This window comes from Cinclus cinclus, chromosome 18 (genome assembly GCF_963662255.1).
Source record: "Cinclus cinclus chromosome 18, bCinCin1.1, whole genome shotgun sequence".
Classification (NCBI taxonomy): domain Eukaryota; kingdom Metazoa; phylum Chordata; class Aves; order Passeriformes; family Cinclidae; genus Cinclus; species Cinclus cinclus.
The window spans coordinates 13,017,125-13,038,457 of NC_085063.1; the positions used below are offsets into that span (position 1 = coordinate 13,017,125).

General features: G+C 45.1%; 1 protein-coding gene across 1 annotated transcript in view; it reads left to right on the top strand.

Moving 5' to 3' along the window:
- Nucleotides 1-18,660, top strand: part of BMP7 (bone morphogenetic protein 7) — a 38,510-nt gene extending 19,850 nt beyond the window's left edge. The window contains exons 2-7 of the mRNA XM_062504772.1: nt 4,189-4,381; nt 14,304-14,452; nt 15,711-15,908; nt 17,157-17,233; nt 17,858-17,968; nt 18,511-18,660. Of these exons, the coding sequence (XP_062360756.1) occupies nt 4,189-4,381; nt 14,304-14,452; nt 15,711-15,908; nt 17,157-17,233; nt 17,858-17,968; nt 18,511-18,660 (878 nt within the window). The remainder of the gene's footprint in view (nt 1-4,188; nt 4,382-14,303; nt 14,453-15,710; nt 15,909-17,156; nt 17,234-17,857; nt 17,969-18,510) is intronic.
- Nucleotides 18,661-21,333: the final 2,673 nt, after the last annotated feature.

The window sequence follows — 21,333 nt, forward strand, 5'->3', positions numbered from 1 at the left end:
ACCACGAGGTTTTCTGTCCAACATTATTTTTCTGGTACTGGCTTTACGTGAATTGCTCCAAGTTCTAAATATCAACAGCTACACATTTTCATCCCTGCCCGCTAATGTTTTTTAAGTTCTGTATCTTCAGCACAGCTCAGAACAAGCACCCAGTATTTGTTGACATTTTATCTCCAGCTCTCCCATATTTTTGGATCTGATACCTGGCTGCTTCACACCTGAGCACAGGTATCCATCCTGTTTTCTTTTAACCATCCCTGCCAGTTGCACAACTGTGTCCTGCCCCCTCTTGCATCACCAGCAGGCCACAACAGAGGCTTGGAGAGACAAAGGACTTCAGAGAGCTGGGAGCCCTCTCTGTATCAGATAGAGCAGCCCTCAGATCCTGCTCAGATAGCAGGGCCAGGCTTTCAAAGGTGCTGATCTGACTTGCATATTTGGGACAGGTGTGGCTAAGTTACTGATAATCACCAGCCTGAGATATTCCTTATTTTGGCTGCATCACCTTAATTGTCCCCGCACTATTTTTGGTGTCCTGCTTGTTTTCTCATGCATCTGGTGTCCTTCTCCATCCCACAGCTCCCAGCTCTCCACCTTTCCCAAGGACTGTGCCAGAGGGAGTGTCTGATGATCCTCAGCCACCACAGCTCCAATTAACTGCCACACTCGCCATGCCAAGGGTTATTTTCCAGCCAGCAAATTTGGAGCCCTATGTTAAATTAGGCCAGAGTTTGTCTGCAGTGGTTGTGCCTCCAAAATGCAGCACTGCTTCTAAGAATGAGCAGAGGCTCGTGTTTTCACATGCATCACCTGTGAGTGACTCTGGATTGTTTTTTAAGGAGAGGAAATGCACTGTTTTCCCACAGTCAAGGGGGAAAACTGTTTCATAGCAGAATTATTTTTCAAGGGTGTTCTTCCTTTTCCTATTTTACAACCTTTGATTGCGCATCCAGAGCTTTGGCTTCCTCTCCAAGCAGCTGCCTTGCCAAGGCATTTGAATTGTGAGCTGGAATTTCCAATGTTTGAAATTAGCATCTGGGCTAAAACCATTCACCAAAGCCTTTGGGTAGTAGATTTGTGAGAGCTATGAGCCTGGGACAAAGATGAGTTGAAGTTCTGTGGGCAGAAGGGCTATGAAGCATATCCAGCAAATATTCAAAATGCTTGTTAAGTCTTCTAAGGAGGCATTTAACATTAGTTTAACATTAATGGCTAACAAACAGCTGAGACCAAGTCCTTCAAAAATGACCAAAAAGTTCTTCTGATGGTCATTATGTCAATAGGGATCATGGATTTTATAAATCTAATGGAGAAACTGCAGTCACATCCGAAGAGCTGCAGCAATTCTCGACTGTTTCAGTGAACATTTAAAATACCACTATTCCCCCCTGCCTTTTTTTAAGCTCTCCCCCCCCCCCCCCCACTCTCCCCTTTCTAACTCCTCAGGTAATTAACTGGAAATGACCCAGTTGCTGCAGCATTGTCAAAGGTCTAACACCCATCAAACCCAGGAAATTCAGGCTCCTTGAATGCTCCCCTGCTTACCCCGTGCTGTTGTGCTTAAGGTATTACAGGGCTCTACAAAAAAAGTGCTTGATCAGATATGCTGTACCATATGTTCCCAAATACCAACACACAGCAGCATGACTTAGGGATAGGATTTCAGCCTTCATAATGAAGAGTCTTGCTTTTATGAGTTCGAGTCAGACCCTTAACGTTATTTTAACATAGATTTTGGTGTTTAATTATGTAATAAGATTTACTGCAGTCATCTAACAGATGTTGATTCAGGGTCAGTGTTTCTCATAAATTAGTTCTGAAAGGATTTGTTACTTCTGGGTCAGCAGATAGGTCCAGAGTGCAAAGAAAAAGGGGAAAAACAATAAACACTGAGTTGAAGGGTTTCTTGGGATTCTTTCTTCAGTTACATATCCACATATTTTCATGATCTTAATGACTATAGCCACAGGAATGTTTGCTTTAACACTAAAGATGGCTCAGGCCAAAACCCTATATCCAAACATCTGCAAAGCATGGGAAAGTTCAAACTTCAGGGCTCTTTATTTTATGACCCTGGCCGTTAATTTTTCATACAAACATGAGACATTTTTTCTAGGGCTCAGCAGTGGGAATTGCAGTGAACTTTAGCAGCACCCCAAAAAGTTTCATTGTCACGTGATTGTTGTCAGACCTTGTGTATAAAGCACAGCTAAAGGCCAGTGTTGGTTGATGTAGTTGTCATCACAAACGTACCGAAAAACTGCACCCACCTTCCTCTGGAAATTCAGCCTTCCCTTGTCTTGGGAAGCAAATCTGATATTTGTACATCCTACTGCTAACAGCTGCAGCTAAACCCACCCAGTATTATACTCATTCTTCTACGCTTGTGGTTGAAGGACTGATGCCATATTAAAGTGTTTTTTCATTCCCTTTTAATTTAGGTGCATATAAATTCCTTTAAAACTGAAATTATGCTCTTTATACCTTATTCTATTAGGAGTACTTAGGAGGAAAGGGATTGAGGCACGTTTAATAGTGTTGCTAGCACATCCAGGGCAGTTGTAGCCTGCCAAGTCTTTTATAAACACTGGTGAATATTCACGGTATGCCTCCACATCAGGGTATGAGATGTTGTCCCTGAGATGTTTTAGTAGAGGTGCAACAGAGACTGCTCAACATATAAAACCATTTGCTAAACTTACTCACCTTTGTCTTGGAAAGTTTAGAGGTTTCATACCTAAAAAACTCCTCTAAGATGAATCCCAGCTATGAGTAAGAGCTCTGAAGCATTTCCCTGAGCAGCAATCACACAGTGGCAAACTGGACTCCTCACAGAAGGGATGTGAGAGAGGAGGAAGAGTCCATGGCCAGCAGCTGAGCCTTGGCCAGCACAGCTTTCCTGGATACAGCCCTGCTCCCAGAGCCTCCCCACGCTCTGTCCCTGCCATGGGGACACCCTGGCCAGTGCTGATCCGTGTTTGTACCATGCAGAGCTGTAAATTTAAACAGCATTTCCCAGACCCGGGCTTGGAACTCCTCTTTTTCAGGAGTAATTCCCTTTAAGTCAATGGATTTACACAATGGATTTGCTGCTGCCAGAAGAAAATCAGGCCTGTAGAAAGACACACATTCTTTGCCAAGGAAATCTCAGAGCTAACTACTTGAATTGTGCAGTCAAGCTGCAGAGAGGTCAAGTGGACAGACGACAGGACTTGGACATATAGGAAGTCCCTGGTTCAAACCTCAGCTCTTAAAATGTCGTGTGTTGTGACCTTGGGCGAGTCAGTTCATCCCCCTACACCTCCTTTTCCCCCTTTTCCTTTGTGTGATTTGTCTGTTTAATTTGGAATTTGTTCCAAGAAGGGTGACTTGCCTCATGTGTTGGGCTGGGGCACTGACACCTCTCCTCCCCCTTGCTGGAGGACTGGCTTGAAGTCTTTGTTTCCTCCCAGCACTGACCCCCCACTTCCGTACCCACAAGCGGGGTTACACGGGACCACCAGGTGTCCATCAGGGAACAGGCAGACCTGTCATCCCATGGGATAACACACGTCCCAGCACTGGCCTGGGAGGCTCTGGCACTTGTTATTTCACAGTCAGGGTTGGGAGGTGGAAGGAAATCCTCACTTTGAACAGTTGCTTCACAGCCCTGATTACTGAAGATCCATTAAAATGAAAGCTTTGACCTTAAGGAGCGGAGCCTCGAGCTCGTGATGAGTTCAGCTGGCACCAAATGCGGCATGAAAAGCCTCAAGGGCTGGGATTTGTGTCTATAGTGTGTGGGTATGTGTGTGTGTGGTTGTCAGAAGCAGAGCCAGGCCAAGAACCAGCACTCCTGAAAAAAGCCCCATCTGTTTGTCTCAGCTCCTTCCCACAGGAGCTCGGTCCTTATCGGTGGCGAATGTCCAGAGTCACTTGTCAAGCACAAAGCTGCCAAGAACCATTCAAACACAATGGCCCCCTGTACCAGCCAACTGTAAAACTGTTCCAAAGGGAGCCCGATAAACACATCTATACCTACAATAGCCCAGATAGAGACAAGCATTTCCTACGTGCATTAATGATCTGAGCAGTGAGATGCTGCAATCAGATATTCCTGCCTTTTCTGTTGGGGCAACTCACCAGCGGGTTTGATGGCGAGGGGAAGGGGAACAAAGCAGGTGGCTAATGGGCTGTTTTCTATTTCAGTGGAGCATGACAGAGAGTTTCACCATCAGCGCTGCCACTACCGAGAGTTCAGGTTTGATCTGTCCCGGATCCCGGAGGGGGAGGCGGTGACGGCGGCCGAGTTCAGGATTTACAAGGATTTCATCCGCGAGCGCTTCGACAACGAAACCTTCCAGATCAGTGTCTACCAGGTCCTGCAGGAGCACCCGGGAAGGTGAGGGACCCACAGGAGAGCCCAGGCATGGTTTGTTCCTCCAGGGAGTTACACCCGGCGCGTCCAGAGGTCTCGGTGCCACCAGCAGCAGTGGCTGGGTTTGACATTGGGGCCATGCAGGGATCTCAGCTGATGCTGCTGCGGCAGGCACGCAGCTCCTGCGTGCTGGGAGTGGGGACAGGTGCCCTGTGAGCCTCCCCGTGCCCCAGGGAGCATCCCCAGCGCTCCTGCTCTGGCCTCTGCGAGCACTCAGTAACCTGGCTGTGTGCTAGTGCAGAAAAAACTATCATAAACCAGGAATATTTCAAGATTTCTGGAAGTACTCCCCCTTTCCTCCTGCCTCTGATGGATCCTGATGTGGCAAACCTGAATGCTTCCTTTGGAATTGTAGCTTAATTACTAGCCCTTATTATCAAAGGCATTCGAGCTCCCTAATTAACAAAGACAGATGACACCATGCTTTTTATATTGACTGATTGTTTTGCATGTGCAAAACTACAAGATGAGCTATTAAATCCCTTCCAAGCAATTATTAATGTATGCCAAGCTCCCTGACAAATCCTCCAGGGAACTTGAATAAGAACATGTGTTCAATTTTCTCATCTGGTTTTAGTTCCAATTAATCAGCAATCCCAAACCACTTATCAAAGGCACTTAGTTTCATTTGCACATATTTCTTTCACATACAAATCCTACCAAAAGTGAGATTGCAGTTATTTACGTGAAAAGTATTTACAATCACATTCTAGTCAGAAGTTATTCTTTAGGAGTACTAAATATGGGCTAACAATACTACAGTCCTAATTTAGGTTTATGAGAGGAGAAACACTGGGGATTTAAAGAGTGAGAAGTCCAAAAGGGTAAGAAAAAAGTATAATCTGGACTCTGGCTTTATGGTTTTATAAGAGCTAATAAAAATGCAGAAAAAAATTGAAATATGTAAACTTTTTTTTTTAATGGTGAGAATTTCTACTGGCTTTGCTGGATGGTTAAAATATTTAACCACTGGTGTGTTTTCTTCCACATCTGAAATTCTGATTTTATAGCTTAAACCTCACAGTTCTCCTGGCATTTCCAATGATACAATTATTTGCAGTGTTTGGGGACTGTGCTAAAACTAATCTATCTTTATCAAACAGTGGTAATTCAAACTGTGCATTTTAATCAGATCTTCCTTAAAGGAGAAAGGCAACAAGCCAGGACTGTGCAAAAGACTCATTAGATGTCCTGCTTACCCTAAGCATTTCAGTTTTTTCCCTCTCAGGCCATTCCAGAGGCAGCAGCCTCCTTTGCTGTATTTCTTGAGTAGATTATTTAGGTACAAGCCTGCAGGGATGACTTTCTGCTCTTGGGAAGAGCAGAAACTGCAGATGCGTTGGCAGAGGGGGAGGCACCAACCTGTGTGCCAGGGCACTGGGGAATTGCCAAGAACTTCTCTTGAGTGAATGACCTTCCTCATAAAATGCCAGGGAAGTTCTCCCTCAGGTCCTGATGAGTGAGGTGCCCACTAGGAATCTTCCTGACAGAGTCAGAGTGAGATCTGATACCTTAATTTCACAATGGTGCATCCAGAAGTTTGTTAGAACTTTGTCTAGAGAGGATGGGAAGGTACTACTGGGGATAGTGGTGTGTGGAGCAGCAAATGCTTCTGCAAACTGTCTCCTGCACTAACTCCTGTTCCTAAAGGAAAAAAAAAAAAAAGTATGCAAAGGGAAGGTATATACATCAGCCACTGCCTGGAAGAGGTGAGGAATCTTGCTAATCATACAGATGTTCCGGCCACAAGATTAGATGCAATTTTACCGTATCATGTTCACCACAGGAACACTATTTTTAATGAGTGCTCATGCATATTCTCCTTTTGCATACATTTTGGCACAGGCCAGGATGAGTTTTGAACAGTTTGTCCTGAAAAAATATTCCTGTTGGTTTGGATTGACCAAAGGTAAAAACATTGTCACTAACGTTTGTAAAAATATTTGCTCTTTTTCTGCATTTTTCCACTGACATTTTCCACCCGGCTCTGTCACAGCCCAGTCATCCAAGTCAGTGTGTCATTGGGCAAGTGGAGAAAGAAAACAAACTCTCTGCAGTGTTGATCAGAAAACACCCATTCACTTTGATGCTTCCTTGGCTGTTTGTCTCATCCTGAGCTGCTGGAAATTCAGCCCCATCTGAGGTTGTTAGCAACAAGAGCAAAACAAAGCCAAACTCTCCCCCCACACAGGCAGGGGAACCTCTGCTGCCTTCGGGTTTGCTTCTCCCAGGGCTCTTCTGCTGACACAGAAGCACTGCTGGAAATTTTGGAGACCTGAAACGCGGGGGATTGTCCAGGCTGGGGCTGCTCCTGTGCAGTGCTCGAGACACAGCAGCTCCTGCCAGGCTCCCAAGGGCAGCTCAGCATCATCTCACATCACAGCAGAGATCAGGACAACTCCCAGAGCCACAGAGCAGCACAGAGCTCAGGCTGAGGGTGACTGGAGAGCTTTTCCTCTGTGAGATGTGCTGAAGGCAGGATTTTCAGTTAAACCACAGACGAGGGAGTGATGATGCCCTCAGTTCACATGAAGCAGAGGTATGAGCAGTTAATGACTTCACGAGTTCAGACAGGTTGGAGGTATCCAACCAGCAACATCTCTTGTGTGAACCTCACTGTCAGTGAAAAATACAGGCTTAGGTGCTTCCAAAGCAACAGCTGCACCCCCAGCAGACTATTCCTGAAATCCTCAACAGCACAAATGTTCGCAGGGTAGAAACTCTCCCCCACCCACTACTCCATCTAACAGCCCTGGCAGTAAAAATGAGAGCCCTGCCCTGTCCTTTGCAGCAGATGAGATACCAATTGACTTTGGACTACTGGGAATTATATCTGTCAGACTGGAGGTATTACTAGAGGTGTTTGTAGGAAATCAGGCTAAATCAAATATTCTTTCTGACTTTTCCAAATCTTTTGTTGCAAGGCAAGCCCTTCAAACTGGCAACATCTCCTTGATAAAAAGGCATGCACAGCATTCTTTAGGCACACAGCATCAGTTATTCACTTCAGGCAAACAAGTACATTCATGAACAAAAATGTCCCAAATATCACAAACACTGAGGATGTTTTAACTGGTATAGCATGTCTCAAAGCTTTTAAGTGCATAGTTCAAAGTCCAGTGACTCATGTCCCACTTCTGTTTGGACTTCGTGGCTCACTCACCCAAAAGCCTGGGAAGGAGTTTCACAAAGCCAGTGGCTGACTTGAGAAGGGTGAGAGCAGCAGGACATCCAGATCATGTTTGTGGTGACATACCCTTCTCAGTGGGAGCTGAAGGTGGCCTTTGGGGAGCCAGGTGCTGCTCAAGTCTCCTCCCCCCTGGAAAAGGAAGGAAGCAAAGCAGATCCCAGTGCTCAGAGCATCCCCTTCAGTTCATTAATCTGAAGCTGCAGGAAGAGTGCAGACTGTAGAGCTGCTCTAAAGCTCAGAGCTCGATCCTGCTTTTCTGTCTGCACCTTTTGCAGCTGAAATACCTCATCCCAGAGTTACATCTCCTGTTTCATTGGACCCAGCACTTGCACTGCAGAGTGAATCCCAATCCCTTTGAAGTGGTTGAGAGTTTTGTTACTGGAGAGAATAAAACCAGGTACTCGACCAGCCTTTGGAAATTGAAATGTAGTTGTTACATGTTCACTTTGTGGCCATTATGGATTTCAGGGCTTCAAAGACAGTGATTTGAATGCTCATGTTACCAGCCCTACAGAAAAATCAGATCTTGCAGGATGCATTCCTGGGTTTGACTTGCAGCTGGAACGCTTTAGCTTAAGCTTCAAACTACACCACTGCTGCACCAGATCAAACCTGAGCCCCTCTCCAGACCCCTTTCTGCTGTTCATTGGAGTCTGGTTCCATGTTGTGGGTTGAAGCATGTAATTCTAGTACCTAAGAAAGGCTTAGGCCAACCCAACCCATAAAGCAGATGTGCCTTCTTTCTGGAGCTTTTTAAAGCACCAGTGTGATCGTTCTGAGGATGGTGCAGCACAGCACAGTTTGATTTAGTGATGTGCCCCAGCACCATGAAAGTATCTGCAAATACTGGCAATAACTTTGATTATAATTTTTGGTGACTTATCTGCAACTCAGTTGATAACTACATTTATCTCTCAGCAAGCAGCAAGGAAACTTGAGCACAGAGATCCTGCAGCTCTCCAAGAATAGAGCTGTATCTGGTTTTCTCCTTCAGACCATTCCTAAAAGCCACTGCAGCATGCAAAACCTCTGACAAATCTTGAACTTAGCAAGGCACAGCTCTTCACAGGCACTTGAGGAGCTGCAGGAGGCATTTTGCATACCCCAGTGGGTCCTTGCTGGGTAAGTGATGCACTAATGAACAGTCCTTCAATGCTGAGCAGAAACATCTGTACAGAAAGTGTCAGAGATATGTGTACAACCTCACTCCTCTCAGCACTGTTTTTACAAGAGGCTTCATGTTTGGGAAACATGTTGCATCTCACTAACAAACTCCCATTGCCACTTTTAATCAGCCTTTGAGATCTAGATCTTACCCTTCTCCAGCACTGTGTAAGAAAGGCAACCCAGCTACTAGAAGCACACAAAGCAGAATTAAGAATCTGCTGCAGTTTTAAAGTGAATTTCATTTTTTCCCTACATTCAACAGAATTTACACAGATCTGTTTCACTACCAGTACATCCAGTTTCCAGGCCAATCCTTGGAAAACACCTCTAGCAAACTGAATTCCTGCTGTGGACGTCCCTTCACATGGCAAAGCCCCTGGGCTGTGTTTGGCTGGGGGCTCCTGCCCGAGGGCATAGGGAGAGCTTTTATCAGTGGGGAGGAAGAGGGAAGGATAACCAGGGGATCCCAGGCACAGGGAAGGGAAGGTGTGGGAGGAGGGCTGCATCAGGTCTGTGTACAGAGGGTGTTGCAAACGTGCCAGGGAGAGGCCCAGGGAGATCCTGGGGCCCTCTCAAAGTAGGAAAGTCTGAAAAATATTTTCCTAAGCTTGTCTTTGGACAGCTGCAGCTGACTTTAAGCAATGACACCAAGCAAACTGGAATCTGGATACGGCAGGTTTTTAATCCAAACAGATGTCTTCTAACCCCACATCTCCTCTCACCCTCCCAGGATGCCTTTTTGCCTTTTCCTCCCTCCACCTGCTCAAACCTGGATGTGAAAAACCCCCTTCCCCCCATGCCAGCCCTGTCCTTGGGCTGCCTGTTGGAAAACTTGCAGTGCCTGTGACCCAAACAGCCCCTCTAGGGTTAGAATATGAGGCAAGAGGAGAGGATTGTGCTCCTGGCTTAGAAACTGTGGTTCACATGCTGAATCAATAAGGATTCAACATATCCATGCCTCAAGTGTTTCCTACTTGAAAACAGAAGCAGGAGGGTTTACCCACATTTGTAAAGCCATTCAAAGGCTGTTGCAAGGTGCCACTGTGTGGTTGCTGTTTAAAACACTGACAGGTTCGTAATCCCTGCAGGCAGCCCAGCTGCCAGGTGTGCTCTTTGGGCTGAGGGATTACCTGTCCCTGATGCAGGCAAGGGACAGCAGGACCTGCTGCTGGCAGGACAGAGCCAGGTGAGCCAGGGCTGCTCCCAGCACAGAGTGCTGGCTGGTCACAGAAATCACCTTGTCTCACACTGTAATGGAAATTGCCAAGAGTCACCTTCACTGCTGCTGCCTGTCCTTTTTCCCATTTATTTTTATCTCACTTGGAAGTGCTCATTAGTGTTTATTACCACTTGTCAACCAGCAGCTTGAAATAACAGGGCTGAGGAGAGGCATGGGGACAGTGAGTGAAGAAAACAGACATAAAAGCAGGGACTGTCTGGCAAGAGGACTGTCCTAAAGTAGTGTAGAGCTTACAGCATTATAGTCTAGAAATTCAGAGTTTTATCTCCTGTTTTCTTGCTAATGCAGAATTTCTATCTCTCATGTTTTCATTCATGTTCTCCTCATGTCCCAGCTCATCAAGGCAGGTGATTGGGGCAGATGCAGCACTTCTCATTTTTGTATCTATTTCTAGTGTTTATGTCTTCAAACCAAACTGCATCCCAGGGACTGAAAAAGTACCCCAGCAAAAAGCAGAGAAGCCATACATACTATTTTCATGAAGCTTCATGGCTGTTAATCCTTTCTTATTTTAGAATTGCCATGTTCCAACAATTTCCTTTATCCCACACCCTCCCTTCCCTGCCTTTTCTGTACTTGTGTTCTCTAATTTCTGTGCTCATCCCCACAATCCTCACTTCTTCCACCCCTTTTCTCTTCCACTAAATATTTGCGATCCCTTTCCTTACCACCATCAGCCCTTTGGCAGGTCAGCCCTTCCACCTCCGAAGCTCCAGCTGCTTCCCAGACAGGATCTCACATGCATCCTGCCCAGCCACCCTCAGGCTGCAGTACTTGTTACTCACCCCTGAGCCCAGAAAACAAGTTCACTAAGGAAGTCTCACAGACCACACAGCACTTATATGACCTGTAGACAAATTTTGGGAGTCCTTTCTACAGGAGGTGACTCTCCTGTTTGGCATCCGGTGCCAGACACTACCAAAGACATCAGCAGGCAAATGCCAACCTCCTGTCTTCATCTCAGGCTCCACTGAGAGCCTGATGCTTGAGAAAACTGAGCAGAAAGCCCAAAATTTTATCATTGCTAAAAGTTCTGACACTCCCACTGATGTCAGTTCTTTGAACACTGAGCCATTTTGATGTGGTCTCAACAGAACATACTTCTGGTCTGGATCCAGACTTCATAATTTACGTTACTCTAATCTAGACATTAACATTTCCATGTCCCATCTTAATTTTTTTCTAAAAGGAGGATCATGTGCCTTTCCTATCTCTTGCTCTGGAAAAAGACACGGTACAGTTTCTTATGCACTGAAAGGATCTGAATGCTGGGCCAAGGGACCAAAGGGGTTTTTTGCCTCCTTGCTTCAGAGCCATTATTCACATTGCTCCAGGAACATGCTCTGTGAGTACAGATGGAAGGTGAGGTGCAGGAGTGAGATGTGCACAGGAAACCTTTTGTCTTTGGGCTCAGATCAGTATCTCACAGCTAAAACCCAAAGCAGCCACTTCAGTTAGTCTTAACCAGCACTACCTCCTGTGAGAAGTCATTAGATGGGAGCCCCTCAGAATAAATGTTGTTTTAAGTCTTAGCAGAACAACATTTCTTTGCTGTGTTTACTGTGTCTTGTCCAACAAGGATATCTCGAGGACTGGCTGCTTATTAGCTGGTGATTTAACACTGCTTGCCTGTCTTTGGAGAGCAGGACATTCCACTTAAAGGAGGTTGTTCTTTTTGAATAGAAGGAGAAGTTTCTTTTCAGCAGAACAGGAGCCACAGTCTCAGGAGCCTCTGCTTGCAACACCAGTGAGGTTTTGCATCCCACCCCCAGGCCACTGTTGGTGGAAAGCTCTAATCCAGGAGTGCTTGAACTCCTCCAAAGAGCATCTGATATGAGGCTTTTTTTGGGGTCCAAATGTTCCAAGTGTGTGTGGGAAGGACATTTCCCTTCAGTGGGTCCCTTTGATCTCTCTCACTTCGGGCTTCCCCTCCAGCCCTATTGTTTGCACATTGCTGTAACTACAGGAAAACAAACGCATTATACAATTTCCCAGGCTGACTCACCCTGGTACTTGATGCCTCATGTTGTCTGGTTACCCCGATTGCATCATGTCAGCATGGGAAGCTTAAAGGCTGTTTTTTTTGGTTTTTTTTTTTTTTTCCCTGAGTAATAGTACTGCAGCTGAGCAGGAGCAAAAAACAAAAAAAATTATCCTGATTGCTACTATCATGAAAACTGCAAGGGGAGAGAACTGAAGCAAGCCAAGTCCCTGTTAACTAAACCTTGGGTGAATCATGAGTTCCAACCAGGGGCCATGCTTAAATAATGTACTATGTGAATATAAAAGCCCTTTACTCCTGGAAACTTGGCCTCAGCCACTGGAATGGGCCAGTCCATGCAACTCCCTCGTCCCTGGCTCCTGTGGGATGTGTTTGGTTCTGTGTGTTGTAAACAGGGAAGGGTGGGAGGTGTCCTGCACTGTGGGAACAGGGCCACTGCTCCTGGGTGGGGATGAAACCCCAGGACATTTGTCCCCTGGTTGGAGTTCAAGCATCTTGCATTGCTGTAGCTATTGTGAGAGGGGTTACCCATCCTCTGGAACTTCAGTTTTCCTGGGAGCACTCAGCAAAGCTGACTGAGCTCCCAACACCTGCACTGAGCCTCTGCACTGCTGCAGCACAGCCCCTTCCTCAGCCACCCACTTTGGCTGCCAAACACCCGCTGCAATATTGTCAATATTGCCCCTCTGCCTTAGCAAGGAAGTGCAGCAGCAGTTCTCATGTAGGGCTTCTTCCACAAACCAGAACTTTGCTTAAAAGCAGGCACTAATTGCACCCTCAGCAGCAGCAGCTGCATATTTGGCCATGGGGTATCCAAATCTATCCTGCTTTAGGGAAGAAACACAGAAAACACATTTTAGGAAATAAACACAGTCCTCTTGTTGCACACTCTGGGCTGTGTGCTCACATGCTGGGCAGGAACTCATTTCAGAAATTAAATTTCATGCAAGCCAGCACAGTCAGAGGTGGTTGGTGACATCCCTTAGCTCACAGAGGAAAGCATCATCTCTTACACACTCTGGCCACTAAGGTCAAAAGAAAAGCTAAATTGTAAAAGCATTGCAAAATCCCCTCCATTCCTGTTCTGTGTGGGACAAAAGCTTCTAATTTCTTGCTATGTCAAAGGGAAAAGAATCACTAAAAGCTGTGAATCAAAAGCCCTTATGCCAACAGCTCTGCTCAGATTCATTTCTGATCACCTGATGTTTCATGCAAACAAGAGGCACTGTGTAAACTATGCTAAATATACATATTTGCACTGACAAATGCATAGAGACAAAATTTATAAAGCCTTTTAAAGCTTTGAGCATGTGATTAAAGGGTTTTTTGAGAACAGTTCTTCATTCAAAAAGATATAATTACGCTTGAACAAGTTATCATGTTTGCTCACTGTAGGTACAAAAGCAGCTCTTATAGGACTTGTCTAGACACTTGCACCATGTGTCTTTGTTCTTTTTTTAAAGTATTTTTTTAATTAAAGAACTGCAACTGCATTCATTTTTTAAATCTTGCGTTTTATATCTCCTTCTGATAAAAGAAGACTCCTTCCTTTACAGAATCTGTGTTTTCTCAAATTCTAACTTTGCAGAAATTTGCCACAAAACATTTTATAATATTTATTATGTATTATATATTATAATATATATAATAAATAATTTCACCTTTTCCAGAAGAAGAGAATCTCTCTATTTAGGATCTTTTTCATTTTCTGATATTTTTTCTTTAGCTAGAATAACCCAGCAGTAGCCTTTAAAAAAACCACCAAGCAATAAATTGAAAAGAGATTGTGACCCACAGTAGTGCAGACCTGTGACAGTGCAGAGGATTGTTGGGTCAATCAGTTATCTGTAACCTCAGAGGAGCAAAGTGAAAAAGAAACAAACCTATTAGATATATTAATATATTCACACCAACGTTCCAGCTAGCTTGCACCAACACTACAATTATGCATAAAAGTCAGGAAATTATGTGTGGAAAGGCTAATAAGCAGCATTGTCTGCCCAATTACTGGGTTTGCATATGCCAACAGTAATTCTGCAAATCTGTGCCTGGCAAGCAGTTTTTGGGGGTTGCATCAGGAGCTCAAGGTTAACTGTAACAGCAAAAAAACCCCAAATCATCTCAGCTCTGCTTCAATCCATCCTCCCTTTTTTGGAGAGAAGCTTCATCTGATTAGAGGGGAGCGTGCACCCAGCTGAAATCACAACCCCATGTACTACCTAAAGGGCTTTTGTGGAGATTCCAGTGGAAATCCTGGCTAACTGGGAATTCTGCTGCTTTGTTTCAGGGATTCAGATTTGTTCCTGCTGGACTCCAGGACGATCTGGGCTGCAGAGGAAGGGTGGCTGGTGTTTGACATTACTGCCACCAGTAACCACTGGGTGGTGAATCCCCAGCACAACCTTGGGCTGCAGCTCTCGGTGGAAGGTGTGGATGGTGAGTGTCACACAGAGCAGCAGTCAGGGACTCTCTGTCCCAGGTACATGATTCCCAGCCAGGGCAAGCACTAACCATTCAGCAATCATATGCTGTAAACACAGCAGGATTTTCATGCAATACTTTATGCTTGGGCAATCCTCAAGGATTTAGGTGAAGTAAAAAAAAAAAAAACCACCAAAAAAAACCCCAAACAAACAAACAAACAAAAAAAAAACCAAACAACAAGATAAATCAACCCCCAATCTTTCTTTGTGGCTGCTGTTATATGATCTGTAATCATGAAGCAAATGCAGTCTATTAAAAAAAACACCAAATCATATAAGAAAGTCAACAGAGAGCCCTTTTCCCACCCTTTTCCCACTCTCCTTGGCCAGGTTGCCTTGCAGGGCTTCTCCAGGAAAGTGTCAGCTGTCCTTTGGCACATTTGATTTGCAGCTGACAGGGCCCAGCTCTGCCCTTAGCAAAAGGATCACAAAGCCATTAACATAACTTGGATTTCGCAGCAGCACTCAGTAGCTTGGGGCAGAATAATTCTGGATATCACCTCTGCATTTCACAGCAGCACCCAGACATCCCTCAACAGCAACAGGGACAAATATTTCCCACTCCTTTTTTGCAAATAATTGATTTAATTCTACAGAGAAACTAATTGTATTTTACCAAAAATCAAATTATGCTAAAGCCCAAAATTAAGGGCGCATGGATGATAATCAAAGTTTTGTACAAAGTTATCAGGCATGGTGGTGGCAAGATGCAGCAATAAGGAAAATGTCTCTATAAACATTTGCTTCTCTCAGCTAAGGTATATCTGGAACTCTGTCAGCATTTCATACAAAGCATTTTTATTTTAAGCTAATAACCTTCCAGTGGGAATTTAGTGCTCCTATGGGCTGAGTTTTATGGTTCCTTTTATAGGATCACTTCAAATTATAGGTTGGTGAACTTGAAGAAACCCCTCTAAAGAATGCAGGAGAACTTAATGCTAAGCGGATTTGGGGCAAAATAATTATACGTAGGACTATTTAATGTAACTTTCACACACGGATACAAAATGAAGTTAGCTGTGCTGAGCTGCTCTTGTCAGAAGCAGCTTTGCCATGAAGTCCAGACCTTTGGAGGGTTGGTGCCAGGCCTAGGAGTGACCCTGAGCAGGCAGCAGCTCTGCCCCGCGTTACCCTTTGGCTGCTGCCAGAGCTGCTGCGCGCCCTCTCACCAAGCGTGCTGTTGCCCTCTCGTTAATGGGTGGTGTTTGCAGGACAAAGCATCAACCCCAAGCTGGCGGGGCTCATCGGGAGGCACGGCCCCCAGAACAAGCAGCCCTTCACCGTCGCCTTCTTCAAAGCCACCGAGGTCCACCTGCGCAGCATCCGCTCCACGGGGAGCAAGCAGAGGAGCCAGAACCGCTCCAAAACTCCAAAGAACCAGGAGGCTTTCCGGGTGTCCAACATTGCAGGTGCACACGGGTGCCTGGGTCTGTGTTTCCTGCCTGTGGGAATGGTTTCTCTCACGTTATCTGTTCGTTTTGTCCCTTTGGTCCACCACTGGTTTGAAGTCGTGTGTGTGTGTGTGTGGGGGGGGGGGTGTTAGGATTACTGTAAAAATGGCAGGAGAAAGAATGGTTCTTTGAAGCAGTTTTAAATTGAGGGGTTTCTTAATCCGAATTTTAAAATTACCCCAAGAGCCTAACCAGAAAAATTCAATTTCTCCCATATGAAATAAATTCTCATTTTGAAATGGAAGATAATTACGTTAAAGCAACGAGCAAGTGATCGGTGGATCTGAATCCAAATGCTGTTCATTTTCAGGGCTTGTGATTTTAAGTTTAGCCCCTAAAAAGCGTAGTAGTCCCAAAATTCTTGCATAGAAGAGGAAAACCCAATAGTTCTCAGGATAACCATGGCTATTCTGGGGGGAGCTGTGCTTCCTAATTTGGAATAAAACTGCATCAGGTATTTGAAATAGAAATGTGGCTTAATTATGTGATACCTCAGAGTAATGGGCCCTTGATGATGGTCCCAGCAGGGGCCACAGCTCAGGGCTGGCTCTGCTGAGGCAGCAGCAAATTCCAGCTGCCTGTGGGAGTGCCTCACTGAGTGGAAGGAAAGGCTGTGAGAAGCAGAAGGAAAAGCAAAACAGAGCTTCCAATCACATTTTTATAGAATCGTTAAGGTTGGAAAAGACCTCCAAGATCATCAAGTCCAACCTTTGACCAATTCCCACCTTGTCAGCCTGCCCAGAGCACTGAGTGCCACGTGCAGTGCCTTGAACACCTCCAGAGATGGGGACCCCACTGCCTTCCTGGCAGCTCCTTCCAATGCCCGACCACCTTTTCAGTGAAGAAATTCTTCCTGAGCCGTTCTTTCTACTTGGGTCTTCAGCTCAGGTTACATGTCCGGGATGGACAAAACTTTAAAATTGCACTGATTCTCCTTTTAAGTATAGGCAATAATCAGAGTGATCTGTGTGTTGCTATTAGAAGGTCAGAGGAGATCCAGGGAAAGAAAAACATAAAGATAAAAAACCTACTTTCCCAGGCCTTGCACAAAAAAATCCAGAAGTGCATTTCACATATGTTGAACCCAGCCCTTATCATATGACTAAAACAGCTAAAAACAAAAGCTGTAAGTGCACCACATGAGCAGTGATGCCTCTCTCCCTGCTGGGGCAGCCCAGCCTCATGGCCACCATTGTCCCCTGACAGAGAACAGCAGCAGTGACCAGCGACAGGCCTGCAAGAAACACGAGCTCTACGTCAGCTTCAGGGACCTGGGGTGGCAGGTAAGGGCTGGGCGTGACCGGGCTGGGATCATTTGTCAAGTGCAGCAGTGAGATCCAGCCACTAACTGGATTTTTAAATTTTTAATCCTGAGGGCAAAGACACTGTCTACTGCCTTTGGCATCCTTAAGTGCTTCTGCAAAGTTGGGTATATGAATATTTAGTGTGAGACTGGCTGGAAACTCAACACACTCGGGTCCTTTTGAGGGGCTGTGGCCTGCAGGTCCTCTGGCAGTGCTGAAGGCTCTCCATTTTCATCTGCTCATTCTTTTAGACCTGGTTAAGGACATTTTCCTTTCTGAAAGATTGTGTCTGCGTTGTGTTGCTGGGTGAAGTGATCCTTGTGGACAGCCATGAGGACACTGCTGAAAGGATAAACAACTGAACCCAGATGTTCAGCTGCTCTGTGGGCAGATGTGCAATGTGGAATGTGTCCCTCCAGGAAGAGCAGGCACTTTGGAGGTCTGTAAGAGAGCTCTAGAAAGCCCAGGGGACCAGATTCTTATTTTGCAGACCGCTGTAACTGTGCATGGATGTATGAATGTTTAGATTTATGTGCTGGTTGGTTTTTAGTTTCACTGCATTTCTGTCTTTCTCCACAATCTGATGGCTGGAATTTAATCAAGGACTGGATCATTGCTCCGGAGGGCTACGCTGCCTATTACTGTGAAGGAGAATGTGCTTTCCCCTTGAATTCCTACATGAATGCTACAAACCATGCCATTGTACAGACACTGGTAGGTGTGACCTATCTCCCAACACAGGGTTACATACAACAGGTGCTACTCAGAAATAAATTTATACACAAAAGGGTCTCCAAGCTAACAGGGCAAGGAAGATCTGCCTCATCTCTCAAGGTGCCTGCAGCATCTGGCTCCACGTGTGGCTGAGTGGCCTGAGCTAGAACCTGGCCAGAAATGAGCCTGTCTTTGCTGCAGGCACTGGCAGGCTCTCTCTGGTTTGAAAGAGACATTGATAGACATTGTAATGTGATAGACATTGTAACAGGGGTTAAATCTCACTGCATGGGAAGGAAGGAGCAAGACACGAGACCCTCTATCAGCATCTCTTGGGAAAACTCTGTACGATCCACTCTGTGCTGCCACCAGAAGTGGATTTGGGGTCAGGCTGAGGAAGGATCAGTGAATCCCAAAATTACACAACTCAACTACTGTCTGAGTGAGGGTATAGGACAGGCAGAAGGTTGTCCAGGAAGGAAGAATATGGGGGAGGAGAGTAGAACAGTAAATCTTAACATTCCTCTATTTTCATTCTCCAGGTTCACTTTATAAACCCAGAGACTGTGCCGAAACCCTGCTGTGCTCCTACACAACTCAATGCCATCTCAGTGCTCTATTTTGATGACAGCTCCAATGTCATCTTAAAAAAATACAGGAACATGGTGGTACGAGCATGTGGCTGCCACTAGATTTGTAGGAAAGAGAAAGAAGTTCTTTGTAAAGAATGGGTTTGTAGGGCTGTGTGGGGGAGGGGGAAAGGTTGGTTGTCCAGCCATGGGTTTAAAAAAGTCCCAAACCATTTTAGGACCAGGCCTCTGAAAGTTCAGACAATGGAACAGTTTCTGGATCTAAGGAGGCATTTGAACACATTTTGTTTTAGTTTATTACAGACAATGAGCTTGTAAACTGAAACAAGCCAGAGAAACCATTTAAAACCAAATCTGCTTACAAAATTGGCTCCTACAGTACATACTTTTACAAATGAATCTTTCTGGAGATTGCAAACTCACCAGTGATGATTGTGAGTTAAACAGTAATAATCTAGCCAAGGTGAGACTGTGCTGTGACTAATAAGTGTGTGTAGTTCCTGTAACACGGTTTGCAATAAAATAAGTGAACAAAATATACCTGGAGTGAACAGGTATTTTGTTAGAGAATTATTGCTTCTATCCCTCTACTTCAATTTCATAAGCAAAACCAAGGATGAGTTAAACGCAACTTCCAGTTTTAAACTACAGTAGCAAAAGCTGGATGTGGTTTGACACAAATTCAAAGGACAGATTAGGCTAAGGAAACAAAGATCAATGGGCAAGCTAAAGAACAGAGGAAAAGTGCTTCAAAGAGTGAGAATTTTGGGGTGTACTGTTTCTGTCAAGGAAAAGAAGGCAGTTTCCTCTTGCAGCCAGGAAGTATTTCAACTTGCTACGAACTTGAAAGAGGAAAGCAGCAAAATGCTGAGAAACAGGGATTAATCCTGACGTTTAGCTGGGGCGTCCTGAGCAGTTACAGAGCTGTAACTAAAGATCCTGCTGCTGTGTGGAAAATGTCCGTGGATTTTCCTGAGGGAGCAAGTTCCAGCACTTTTCCAAGAATATGGAGATTCAAGTGCAGAAGGTGCTGTGAGTTGGGATGTGCTGCACCCAGCACCACACAGACTGGGAACAAGCTAGGAAACCTTCCTTTCTAGGGCCAGTGCTTCTGATAAATCCCCTGCTCTCTTGGCTTCACCTCCAAAAACCCCAGAACAATCCCCTTCAAGGGCCACCAAGAAGCTGGAACCAGAAGCATGAAAATGTCCCCTCCAGGCTTTTTTTTTTTCCCTTCTTTTAAAGTCACAGGTTACACAAACATCACACTTAAGTAATTAAGGCTTAATTAAAGTTGTTGCAAAGAAGAATACAGAGTTGCAGTAACCAATCACAACCCAATTCCTCACTTTGGCACTCACCAAAGTAGGATTGGCATAAAATTCACCAGGGAGATAAAAAGAAAATAATGCCCAATAAAACACCATGTCCAGCACACCCAGCTCTAAATCTCCAAACTTCAAAAAGCTAAACCTCCCAACAGATGGGTCCAGGACATCATAAATCCCTGGAGATGGGTCTCTGCTCAGTGAGCAGATGGGGCCATGCAGCTGCAGCGTGGACTTGGCTCCATGTCTTGCCTTAGAGGAGAGTTAGAGAAAGAAGATAAATGAAATTCTGGACTTCCCTCACTGCTTTTCTCTCTTTAAGTCACAGATCAAATCCAGACCACATGCCTCACTTTAAAAAGAATAAACAAAGGAAGGAAAAAAACCCCACTGTCTATGAAACAAATTGAAAACTTGTTTCTGATGGCCTAATTCTCATCTCATTTAAGTCAACTGGTGTTTTCCCAGCAGTTTCCTCAGTAGCAGGATTAGGCTGATGGGAAAGGGGAATTCCATCCATTGGTAGGTTTTGGATGGAGGCCTTGGAGAGCAGCTGCCACGTTGCCAGATGTGCCTGGCATCCCACCCCAAAGCCACTCCAACATCTGCAGGTGCAGCCTGGCTGCAGCAGGCACACTCCGCAGGCAGGACTCCAGCAAACCTCCCCACGGGGAGACTTTGGGCAAACACAACCAGCCACACGTCAGGACAACAGCTGAAGCCAAAAGTCCACCTCTGCTGGAGCCTGCAGACAGCACCACCCACCATAAACAGCCAAAACTGCCCTCGGAGCATCCCTGGCTTAGAGTGAGGAGCTGAAATCGCACAGAGAGGAAGCATCCTGTGACACTGTATACATATTTACACCAGTGCTTCTGTAAACCTCCGAAAGGAACTGAAGGTGCTGCCTAGAAAGTTCAAAGCTAATCATGCCTGAACTTCCACTATTTAGTAGTCAAGGATTAGTTTTCTCTTGTGGGTGTTTCAGTGTTGGGGGTCACTGCGTCGGTGTATTGCATTTTTAACTTGGACCACGGTATCTTGCTGTATAGGATTCATATACTAAATATTATGTGGGGATTGGTTCTGTTCCAGGTTTTTGTTGTTGTTTTTAAGCGTAATAACAGGATTTCTGTTGCTAGGCTCAACATCAGCTTCACTGTTTGTACATTTTTATGTAAATAGTTGTCACAAGCGGAAGAAGAATTATTTATTTCCATCTCTGAATTCCTTTTCAATCACATGCAGGAAAAATGATTCTGGGTTCCTAAACACATTTGTTTCCTTATTTAAGAAGATATTTATTAACAGTTGGCAAAAATGCATACACATTTCTGGTTCTTTTCATAGAGCAGTTGTCAGAAGCCTTTTTGTACAAACTAGTAAAATAAATCATTGCAACTTTACAAAAGATATCCCGACGACATTGTGTATCTGTGTGGTTATT